This window comes from Condylura cristata, unplaced genomic scaffold (genome assembly GCF_000260355.1).
Source record: "Condylura cristata isolate star-nosed mole 26May11 unplaced genomic scaffold, ConCri1.0 scaffold00015, whole genome shotgun sequence".
In the NCBI taxonomy this organism is placed as follows: domain Eukaryota; kingdom Metazoa; phylum Chordata; class Mammalia; order Eulipotyphla; family Talpidae; genus Condylura; species Condylura cristata.
Window position 1 is genome coordinate 15,294,967 of NW_004567116.1, and position 12,023 is coordinate 15,306,989.

General features: G+C 44.2%; 1 protein-coding gene across 1 annotated transcript; it reads left to right on the top strand.

Annotated features, from left to right (window-relative positions):
- The first annotated feature begins 1,092 nt into the window (after positions 1–1,092).
- On the top strand, positions 1,093–11,522 carry COMMD9 (COMM domain containing 9). Its single transcript, XM_004682906.2, has 6 exons — positions 1,093–1,152; positions 5,612–5,737; positions 7,703–7,842; positions 8,721–8,755; positions 9,658–9,761; positions 10,722–11,522. The coding sequence occupies exons 1-6, from the start codon at positions 1,102–1,104 to the stop codon at positions 10,860–10,862; spliced, it is 597 nt and encodes a 198-aa protein (XP_004682963.1). The 5' UTR covers positions 1,093–1,101; the 3' UTR covers positions 10,863–11,522.
- Positions 11,523–12,023: the final 501 nt, after the last annotated feature.

Below are 12,023 nucleotides of genomic sequence, written 5' to 3' on the forward strand. Positions count from 1 at the left end.
CCATGGGGAAGGGAGTGGGAAAGTCCAAGAAAGAGCTCTAAAACTCGGATATGGGTTCATTCTCAGGAAAAAAGGAAGAGGGGGAAGAGGTAGAAGACAAAGGAACAAATGACCTTAGCAGCTTATCAAGGTATGGAATTTCACAATTAGATCTTTCTCCAACTTGAACTTATCAGAACCTAGACAGAGTCAAGCAGATATTAAAGGTGGATAAGGGAGATGCCAGAACTGTGGGTTTGGGGGGCAAAGGAGGCAGGTAGTTTTTTAAAACCAGGTTCCAGGACAAGACTTTGCATCTGTTTCAAAATAGGAAGTCTGAGCCCTAACATATCAGAGTCCTGTCCTGCCCACACAAAACCACTCTTACATGTGTTATAATTACATTATGGAACAAGTGAATTAAATCATTTCCCAAATCATCTAGCCATAGGTGTCATCAGGAGCTTAGTAGGCAGTACCTTTCATTAGATTCCATTTCTGCCTTCTCTCCCAAACAAATATTCACTGGCTCTTCAAAACAGATCTCTCCTGAGTCTATGGGAAAATTACTAAAAAACAAGTGACTCAGCTTCTTTGTCTGGATAAGACAAATGTGATGAACTCCTACCTATCCCAAAGACAGAACGAATACAAGAGCAAGCAATTCTATATTCGTCGAGATAGTGGGGAAAAGGGGGACAGGGAGGTAAGTTCTCAGTTCCAAGAATTCCAAAATAATACAGCTACATTTCCCAGGGCCTGGGACGCTGAGTACTCCAGGAACGGGAAGTTTCTGAGACACCTGTCAAGCCCACACCTGGATTCCCCAAATCAACCACCCCACTCATTTGGGTCAAGGGAAAAAGAGTTTCCCCTGACCTGGTAAACGGACAAGGATAATGAATTTCCTTTCCCGCGCCTTAGTCTTCCCAACGTCAAGGTCCTAGCAATTCCGGGTTGAGTACTCCAGCTTCGGGTGGTGCCCGGTCCCACCCATTTCATCGCGCCACAGTCCGGGCACCGCTTGCCTCCCTAAGAACTACAGCCCCCGGCATGCCCCGCAGCTCTATGAAACATGTGACCAACTTTCTCGGCGTATCTTGGTCACATGACTTGGACAAGATGGCTGCTCTGACAGCGGAAAATTTTGCCGCGCTGCAAAGCCTGCTGAAGGTAAACGTGAGGGGTGGGAACAGCGTTAGGTGAGCGTTTTTTCCTCGGGAATTTGGTCGGAGCAGGAATTGGGAAGAAATGGACCCTGATTTGGACGAACAACTCCTCTACTGTATCTCTGTGTCACACTGGGCAGATCGTTGCGCCTTTCTGAGCTTTTAGAAGCAGGAACAAAATATCGGATGGTTGGGGAGCAAGTAAGATATCAGACTTACATACGCTGCACCAGTGCCCCACAGTAATCGTCTCTGGAGCTAACTTTCAGGATGGGACATTAGGATAGTTCCTACATTCGCCTTGCCACTTTCCCATTTCATCCCATAGCCCCTTCAAGTTCTTTGAAAAGATCAATAACACTGACAAACATTTAGCATGACTGACAAAGTTATAAAGAGGAGATACCAATGGCTAATATCAGGAATGCAACAGAGCATATCTATAGACCCTGTAGATGTCAAAGGAAAATAAGAGGGGCAAAAAGGAAAATAAGAATACAAATAACTCATACACATAAATTTGACAATGTAACAAGATGGAACACTTACTTAAAAAATACTTACAGGTGGGGGGGCTCCCCGGTGGTTCAAGGGGTAGTAAGTCTCAGCACTGTCAAGCTCTCCAAGGCCACTGAAGCATGAGCTCCATCCCAACCAGGAAGGCGACCCACATGGCAATGCAGACCTCTCCTGACCGGCGTGTGGCTCCCCACAGCAGTGTAACTCAGGGGATCTCCCTGTTCTGCTCCCCACTATCTCTGATGAATCCTCTAACCTACACCCCAGTTCTTGTATGCATAAATAAAAATAAATCTTAAAAAAATGCAACTTCCCCAACATGAAATTGATCATTTCAACAGCCCTGTAACTATTGAGGAAAGTTAGCCCCAGAGACTTAGTCTGGTGCACTGGTGCAGCATATTCAAATCTGTTATCTTATTTGTTACCCAACCATCTGGTATTTTGTTCCTGCTTTTATAAAGCTCAGAACTACTGAGGAAATTAAATTCATAATTTAAAAATTTCCAATAATCTCCATTGTTTCCAATGATCTCTCATGTTTTCACTGAAGAATTCTAAACAACATTTAAAGAATTAACTTTACAAATTTTTTCTAGAAAACAATAAGAAAGAACACTTCACAATTAATTTCATATAGCTAGTATTACCATAATACCAAAATCATGGTACAAAAACAGCTACTACTACACCAATATCCCTTATGAAAATAAATGCAAAAATCTCTAATAAAATAATTAGCAAATAGAATTCAGCAATATATGAAAAAGATTATTCACTATGACCAGGTGGGATTTATTCCAGGGAAAATCTACCTTCTTCCTTTGGATTTATGGTGATACTCTTCTTTTTCTAGGTTCCTGAGGTGGGGGTTTAGATTTGAGACTTTTATTTTCTAATTATTAGAAAATAATTAATGTATTAATGCTATAAAAATTTTTTAGCACCTCTGTGGCCATGTTGCACAAATTGTGTTGTCTTTTCATTTCCACTCACTCAGTGTAACTTCTTAAAGTGTCCTTCTTTCTCTGTGATCTATTGATCATTTGCAAGTGTGTTGCTTAAGCTTCCAAATATTTAGAGATTTTCCTATTATGTTTGTTATTGATTTCTAGTTTGATTCCATTGTAGCTACTGAGAACACACTTTAGTGATTTCAGTTCTTTTAAATTTAGTGAGGTTTATTTTATGACCCAGAATATGATCTATTTTGATATATGTTCAGTGGGCACTTGTAAAGAATGTATATTCTGCTGTTTCTGAGTAGAGTGCTCCATAAATGTCAATTAGATTGACTGATGGTGGTGGTGTTGAGTACTTCTGTGTCCTTATTGAATATTTGTCAAGTTGTTTTATCAGTTGTTGAAAGAGGGGTGTTGACGTCTCCATGTATATTTATGGGTTTTTCTCTTTCCTTTCTGTTGTTTGTTTTTTGTTTTTTTTTTTTTTGCTTCACATATTTTGCTGCTGCCTTGTTAAGTTCCTTGCATGTTTAGAATATCTCAACAAGTAGAATCTTTTATCATTATATAATGTCTGTTTCTCTCCCTGGTAATTTTCTTTACTGTGTGATTTAACTGATGCTTCCTTTAAAATTTGCATGCTGTATATGTTTCTATACTTTTACTTTTAAACCAGTCTCTGTCATTATATTTAAAGAGAATTTGATTCAGACATATACAGTCTGCCAATTTGTCTTCATTTCATATATACACATAGAGAGAGACCATTTGCTGTTTATTATCAATATGTAATTATTGATGTGTTACACCTTAGATTTGACATTCTATTTTTGGTTTGTTTTATGTCTGTTCTCTCGTTTCTTTTTCTTCTTCCTGTCTACTTATGGGTTATTTGAACAATTTATAGAATTTTACGTAGATTTATCTACAGTCTTTAAAAAGGCATTTCTTTTTAATGCTGTTTCAGCAGTTGCTCTAGCTGTTCCATTATATATACAAAATCTATCAGTCTGTCACTATAATCAAATGATTACTAAAGTGATGTGTGAATGTTTCAACAGCTTATCTACCTTTATGCTTGTTCACATTTCCTCTTTTTTAATATAATTGTTTTTAATATTTTCTCTACAAAACTTAGAAACTGGAAAGAAGGAAAAGCTATGTTTACACTGTATTTTGCATATCGTGTCCTGTCTTTCTTCCTGAAGTTTCTCCTTCTTTTATTGTTTGCTTTCCCTTTAGAGAGCTTCTTTTATCCTTTTTTTTTTTGAGGTTGGGCATATGACAGGTTGTATTAGTTTCTCTTCATCTGAGGCATCTTGATTTTCTCTTGATTCCTGAATAGTTTTGCTGGATGTAGGATTTCAGATTGACACCTCTTCTCCCCCGCCCCCCCAGCAACTAAAAATATACTTTTCTTGCTTCTGTGGTTTCTAATATGAAATCTGTTGTGGATAAGATATTGGCTCTCCCTCAGTAAGTCCAGGTTTTCTTCTTTATTTTTCAGAATTTTAATAATGATGTCTCTGCATAGATTTCCTTGGATTTACTTGTTTACATTCACTTAGTTTTCTGAATGTACAATATTCTATCTCTAGATGAATTTAGAAGTTTTAAGCCATTGTTTCTGTGAGTACTTTTCAGTCTTGCTGTCTTTTGTCCTATCCTTTCAGGACTCCCCACAGCTCCTGATACTCTTGTTCATTATTTTCAGCCTGTTTCCTCTGTCTAAATTAATTTCTGTTGTTCTGTCCTCCATTTCACTGAATCTTTCCTCTATCCCATCCATTCTGGTATTGAACCAATATACTGAACCGTTTATTTTGGATAATGTACTTTTCAATTCTAAAATTTCCATTTTGTTCTTTATGTTTCCTATTTCCTTGCTGGGACTTTCTATACTTTAATTCATTTTTATATTTTAATTAGGCATATTGTCAATCACCTGCTGAAACATTTTTATTGTAAGTGTTTTAAAGTATCTTGTCAGATAATATTAATACCTGTCCTCTTGGTAATGTCATCTACTGGGTATCTTTTTTTTTTTTTTTCTGTTTGAGACCTTTCTGGCTCTTGGTATGATGGGTGATTTTCAGTTGAGATCTAGACATTTTTATATTACACACTGAGTGTCTGGAGCTTATTTACATCTTTTGTTTTTACTGGCTTTCTCTGTCACTGCTCATCACAGCAGGGGGAGGGAGAGCTTCCTTATTACCACCGGTTGAAGGTGCAGTCTGGGTTCTTCACTTGGGCCCGTTGACACTACAGAATAAGAGTCCTTGTTAACTACTGGACAGGGATGAGTGGACATTCTGGCTTCATGTAGTCTCCACTAATTCCACATGTCATAGGCCAGGTTACTCCCTGGCTGGGGTAAAGGATCAGCTCCCTATCTTACCTTTTCTGACACTGGCAAGAGTGTTGGGACACCTTGTTATAGCCTCGCAGGGATAGAAGTCAGCTTCCAGCTCAGCCTTTACTGATACGGCTGTGGCCAGGGCCACAGTTCTTTCTGTGGCATTTGGCTGGAGGAGGGTAGTTCTTTTCTGAAAACTTTCTGTCCTTTCATTAGAGCGAGCAAATATTTGTTGGAGGTTTCATTTCCCTCTCCCCATTAACATTCTGGGTTGCCCTCTTTTTCAGCTGGAGGCCTGGGATATAGGAACAAAAATAAACCCAGGGAACTCACCACCACGTCAGTTTGTGGTGGTGAGGTCCAAAGTAGGTCTGTGTCCTTCTTTCCTTTTAGAGTCATCGTATGTTTACTTTCTATATTGTACCCAGAATTTTAGTTGTGCTTAACAGGAAAAACAAGAAAAATACATCAACTACACCTAATACTCAAATAGAAATGTCCCATGCAGCTTTAACTCTTGAACCCCAAAGGTATCACACCGTTTTTTGAGACAATTTTATGTTCTAAAACATGTATTTTTCAGATTCTGAGTTTTTTGCTTCGTTTTGTGAATTAATTTGTAGGCCTCCTCGAAAGATGTTGTCAGACATCTGTGCCAAGAGAGCTTTCCCAGTTCAGCCCTTGGCTCAAAAAAGCTCTTGGACACCACATGCTCCAGCCTGTCTGTGCCCCAGGAGGAGGCAGAGCAAGTAAGTGAGGTCAGGAATGACCTTTGGTCACTGGCTCTCAACTCCTTTGTCTATTTCTTGGCTTCTCTGTCATTGCTACATCCAAGGAAGTCTTACCCTGAAATGTTTGTTGATACCATAGCAGATTTGATATGGCTGCTTTTTAAATGTTACTGAACTTAAAAAGCTATTGTCTGGCCCTCCCTGGTGGCGCAGCGGGTTAAAGCACAGCACTGAGAAGCTAAAGCCGTTTCCGCATGAGTTCGATTCCCGCCTGCCCCGGAGGTGACCACATGGCGTGGCAGACCTCTCCTGACCCGCCCGCTGCTCCCCTCAGCAGTGTACTTCGTAGATCTGCCTGTTCTGTTCCCCACTCTGTCTCTGGTGAAGCCTCTCGCCGCCCCTGAGCCTCTGGCCTGTACCCCAGTTCTGTATGCACAAATAAATAAATCTTTAAAAAAAAAAAAAAAAAAGCTATTGTCTTGAATCTCCACTTCCGTATAAATGAGGCTTGGCTAGGAGAACTATACCAGAATGAGAGTTCCTGACTATTTCCTTTTCAGACTTGTTACCTAGACAGTATGGATAAAAGCCAACCTTTGTGTGATTTTCTTTCCCAGCCTGTAGCTTGCTGATCTTGATAAATTGTCAACTGAATAGCTTAGGGCAGGATTTTCAGGCATTGTAGGGCCGAAGCTTTGAGACTGGAGTATAATTGGGGAGGATGTGCTACTGGACTTCAACTAAGTTCAGAGGAAAAGCAAGGTGGCTCGAGTTAGGTAGCACCCACAGCCTATCTTTCCAGGGTAAATATGTTTCTAACACAGGAGTTCATCCAAAGGGGACCTATGCTATTATTTTTCAATGTGGAGCACTGTTCATTGATGTGAGCTATAGAACAGTAAAAGGCAGAAGTCAGATAATGGAAGTGAGTTGGAAGCTTGATTTGGATTCCCCAAAAGTAGACCCTGAGGCAAAGACGCAGGTGCAGATAGTAACTTGGGACGTGATTCTGGAAAGCACAAAGGAAGGAATGGGGATGTCAAACAGGGAAGAGGAGCAGATGCCTGGGTATTTAATGAGTAGTTGCTGAGATCCTGTAGGAAACCATATGGAACACACCCCAGGAAGGTTCCCTGGGTAGCAGGGAGGCAGAGATATGTATCCACTAGCTCCCACCCGCCTACCTCTAGGTTGTACCTCTATAGCCGAGCAGCCTTCTGTGACTTCAGAGAAAGTCCCAAGGCAAAGAATATTAAATCCAAGAGTCTTCCTAGATTTGGCCAATCAGTATCAATCACAAAAGGCTGTAGGTCACACTTGGCTACAGATTCACTTAGAAGGATCTCGAGTGTATCACAGCATCCTAGTAGGGCAGTATCATGTGCTCCTATTCCACAGGAAGCCCACAAAGCTGGCCTGGAGCATTTTGTCACCTTCAAGGTGACAGATTAGGGGCCAGGACGTGACACTCCTACCACCCTGGATTCCAGGCCCCAAGTCCACCAGAACCAATACCTCTGGTAGCAATCCAATCAGCACAGCTTAAGGCAAGGAGTGTTCTGCCACACTCAGAAAGCCTGGAGGTGTGGAGTCTTGGGGTGTCTAGGAGTCCTTCCGTCCAGAGCAGGGGACCCGTGCAGCATGCCCCACAAACACACTGACTTTCCAACTTGCCTCAGGCTGACGGGTAAAGGCTAGAAAGTTAACTGAAGGTCAGAGTCTGCTGCAGGAAAGGGGATTTGGTAGCCCTTGTCTGCAGGAAGAGAGTGTCTGGCAAGTGGACAACTTCCTGTGTCAGTTGCTACACTTGTCCTCTAAAGCAACAGGCAGGGATGGGAAGCGCGTGGCATCTGCATCTGTGACAGCCTCGGCCATGCCAGGGTGAGGCACTCCCTTTCCCAGCAGTTGGGTAGAGCCCTGCCCTCGGATCTCTGCTCCTGCACTGTTTCACCTCGCTCCCCGGATGCCCCATCTGCCCTGCAGCTGCTCCAGGCTCTGCACCGCCTCACCAGGCTGGTGACCTTCCGTGGCCTGTCCTCCGCCGAAGCGATCCTGGCTCTCTTTCCTGAAAACTTCCACCCAAACCTCAAAAACCTGCTGACCAAAATCATCCTGGAACACGTGTAAGTACTTTAGTCTGGAGAGTCCCTGGTAAATGCTTCTGTTTTGTATATTGTTCTAGAAACATGTTCATGGTTAATATTTTGTTTTAACACAGTGGCATCATGCCATTTTATACCTGCTGGTTTGCAATTTACAGTACTAATCACATCAGTAACTATTGCAGATCAATAAATATTTACCTGCAATATCATCTTGAAGTGCTGACTATCTTCCTTTACGTGAAGATATCATGGATAATTAGGAAGTTCCTTAGTGCTGGAGTTTAGGCTGTTGGCAGTTTTCACTTCAATGAGCAAATTATGGAGTAAACTGTACTCGTATGATTAGTTATCTCTGTACCAGACTAAAAGCATCGGACATATTGAGTGTTTGACTTTATGTTATCAAGTTGGCCATCAAAAAGCTTCTACCAAGTAGTTTGTTACTCTCCCCAAACCTTCACCAGCACTGAGGGATTTAAAAAAATAAATTCTCCCCCAGTTTTACGAATTTCAAATGGTACCTCATTTCAAATAATGTGCCTTTAATATCAGTGGTATCAAATGTTGATTAACCTTTGCATTTCTTCTGTGCATTCTCCATTTCCCAATGGGCCAATCCTTTTAGACATATCCAATTTAAGTGGGATCAGTGAGCTCTGAAAACTAATGCTCACTAACAGAAAAACTAATAGAAAACATGTGGCCTTTAACATAACTAAACTTAATAAAATGGACCAAAAAACTGCTTCTTGGAGAGAGCAGTTACATGGTCCTTTCCTGTCAGGAGGGGCCTACAGGGTTAAAAATCAGGGATGGGTTGGAGGCCCAGTGCTCCCCCATTATCTAAAAACTCATGCTTTTCCATTGCTTTTTGTTCATATTTCCCTCTTCAACAGATCTTCCTGGAGAACAGAAGCCCAGGCAAATCAGAGTGAGTACCAGAAATCTCCCTTCCTTGCCAGCCCCGGCTCTAAACCTGGGGCTGGAATATTCCCAGAAGCCAAGGTGAGCGATCCCAGAACAAACCCAGAGTGCATTGTGTTTGTCTTCATTTCACCTTGTCTTTTTTTTTTTTTAATAATATAATAGTTTATTTTTACATCATTTTGTACATTTTTTTTTTCATCTCAGTTATAATCCCCGTGGGTATTTTTTTCCTAATTATCAACTAAATGTAATCTATAGTAGTTCTTAAAAAAGAAATATCCAAAGCAGAAAGTGAAACACTAGAAGTAATTCCTAAAATAATTATATTTCAATTAGAAAAAATGAAACCCTCACTGAGATGCATTTGAAAGATTGAGTACACGTAGGTGTTCAATGAATGATCGTTAGCCTTCCCCTGAGCCAGCGCCGGTGCTGTAGCTCTCTGCTGCATTAAGTGCACTGGTCCTTCCAAGGGGCTGGGAGCTGGCTAAGATCATTCCCATTTTACAATGTGGAAGCCCACCCAGCGTTTCATCAAGGGGTGGAACCCGAGACAAGCCCCGGCCTGTCCTCCTGTCTCTCAAATGAGCGCTTCCCGCCATTGTGGGAGCCACGCATCCCTAAGACAGGCCAGGCCCCTTCTCTACCTGTGCATTCTCATTCTGCCCTCACATCTGGAGGGCGGGTGTTCTCGCAGAAGCTGGGAGATGCGGCCCCCCATGAATCAGGACTAAGTGCAGAGGGCATGGAGTCAGGGGCCCAGTCAGGGAGTCGGGGGAGGCCCGTCTCCCTCAGAGACTTGCTGTGGGGGTCGAATGCACTGTACAGTAGAGATCTCGGAGCTGCCAGTTGGGGGCTTGGTGAAAGAGGGGGTGTAAGCTGGGAGCTGAGCTGTGCCCTCCACAGTCTCCCTGCCGCGCCTGGTGGATCTGGACTGGAGAGTGGATATCAAAACCTCCTCAGACAGCATCAACCGCATGGCCGTCCCCACCTGCCTGCTCCAGATGAAGGTAGGTTGCTGTCACGTTCCTCAGGAAGAAAGAAGGGGCACCTTGCGGGCCGTGGAGGACAAGGTCCAAAGTTTGGGAATTGCTAGCCTCACGCACAATATTAGCGCCCCCAAGTGCAGTATGTATTTATAAAGTATACGTGCACTACCACACCAGGGGCGCTGTAAAACATCCGTAAGCCAACACAAAACACATTTGAAACATAATTTGCTGATACCGAAGGGTGACACCGAGGGGAGTTCAGCTACCACAGCAGGATGAGCCCTCGCATTTCAGAGCCTCCTGGGAATGTCCCGCCCAAGCAGCCACCTCCTTGCCAGGAGACGAGGCCGCCACTGCTGGCGGTGTGGCTGACCCAGAGTTCCCAGAAGCGGCTGCAGAAGTGTCACTTCTCCACTTACCTGCTCACATCCTCTTGCCTCCTCGGTCTTCTCACTTTTTGGTCCTTCCCAGAGTCTTTTGAAGCCACATAATCTTGTCTAGGACTAGATAATAATCTTGTTTAGACTAGATAATGCAGGGCTACCTTTTACTTAACCAGGCATTCAGAACACTCAGCACCTGTAAGAAAATGAAAAAAGATGCCTCTTTTTTAAAAGGGACAGGAACAGAACTGGACATTGTTATATTGTTCCTGCATTCTGGTGGACTGCCTAGAGCCCCTCTATCAAGCACCCTCATGGACGCATAGGCTGTCTTCTCACAGGAGGCTGAGTTAGTGTCAGAGGAGTGTGCGAGCCAGGGCTTGATACCTGTCGGTCATTGGCTGCAGACGGAAGCTCATCTGGGCTCTGGGCCACCACCTGCCCTCACCTGTCACTGAGTGACTCCAGGCCCAGGCTTCCACGTAGCTCTCTCCCAAGAGCCTCTCTTTGGAGACTCATCAACAGTCAAACTCACAGGTCCAGGCAGTAAATAGAAAGAGGGGAGGCTTTGACTTTGGCCGTGCTCTCCTTTCAGATCCAGGAGGATCCCAGCCTGTGCGGGGACAGACCCTCTGTGTCAGCAGTCACCGTGGAGCTGAGTAAGGGAACGCTGGACACCATGTTAGACGGGCTGGGCCGCATCCGAGACCAGCTTTCTGCCGTGGCCAACAAGTGACCCCAGCATGGCCAGGCCCGATGCTCGACAGAGATGGGGGGCCTCCCAAACCCAGCTGCCCTTGCAGCAACGAAGCCAACAGCAGATGGCAGGGTTGGGGCCAGTGGTGGCGGCCGGCAGGCGCAGTTGGCCTGGGAGGAAGCAGCCAGCCCCCCCGTTCTCCTGGCCCGTCTTCTATTTTTCTCTTTCTAAAGTTGGCAATCAGACTCCATCTTTGAAAGACCCCTGCGTGTGATTTAATTACTGCTGAGGCTGGGTGAGGGAGCATTTGCTTTGTCAGCTGCCTCTGCATGGCTGATTGGAAACTCCAGACCCAAATTGTGGAGCATGTCTAATAAGTTCCTTTCCAGCATCAGCTCTAATTAGTTCATTTCCAGCCCTGGAACCATGGAGGGAATCAGGTGGGTGATGCCAACAGCTTCTGCTTCTCTGGCAGAGAAGCCAGGCAGACCCACAGAGCAGGCCTCAGATTGCCACCCCCTCGCCCCCAGCCCTAAGTCCAGGGCCTTTGCTCAGCTGTCCCAGTCCTGCTGCACTACCCGGTTAGTGCCAGAAGTCTGAAACGGGTGCTGATTCCCTACTTTGTGAAACTGGGGGGCCCCTTCCTGGATACAGTGCAGCCCAGAATATTAAAAAAAAAAAAAGATTGGAAATAAATAAAAGTTCTGAAACCTTTATGATTCTGGTCACACTACTTGAGCTTCTGACTTCACCTGAGTTGAGGCTGAGGCAGCACACCTCTCATTTGTAAGGTTATCCAGCTTCCTAATTCCTAGCTACTCAGCCCCTGATGACGGGGTGACCTTAAACTAGGCATATGACTCTCTTCTGTGTTTGTCATGAGGAGCAAAAGACAGCAAGGTTGACAGTGTGTCACTGTCACCAGAGTGATGGTGGAAACAGGGTCAGAGTTGAACCAACCCATTCATCTCTGTCACATGCCTGAAAAATCGGAGACTCTGTGAAGACTCTTCCTCTCCCTGATTCAGGTCATCCCGGTAGCAACAGCCCATGGCTTACTCTCTGGATGCTTTGTTCTAGCAGCTTCTGAGGTGGTGTATGCAGAGGAGGTGGGGGGCGGAGGACCAGAGCCCCAGGTCCAGAGGGCGGGCTTAAGCCAAGCAGCCAGAGCTGGAGCCAGCACAGCGCTGTCTCAGTGCT

Excerpts from the sequence above, each read along its gene's own strand:
- COMMD9 (XM_004682906.2), top strand. The coding sequence starts at position 1,102 with ATGGCTGCTCTGACAGCGGAAAATTTTGCCGCGCTGCAAAGCCTGCTG. Across the intron at positions 8,756-9,657 it reads AGAAGCCCAGGCAAATCAGA|TCTCCCTGCCGCGCCTGGTG; the intron begins GTGAGTACCAGA and ends TGCCCTCCACAG. Across the intron at positions 9,762-10,721 it reads CCTGCCTGCTCCAGATGAAG|ATCCAGGAGGATCCCAGCCT; the intron begins GTAGGTTGCTGT and ends CTCTCCTTTCAG.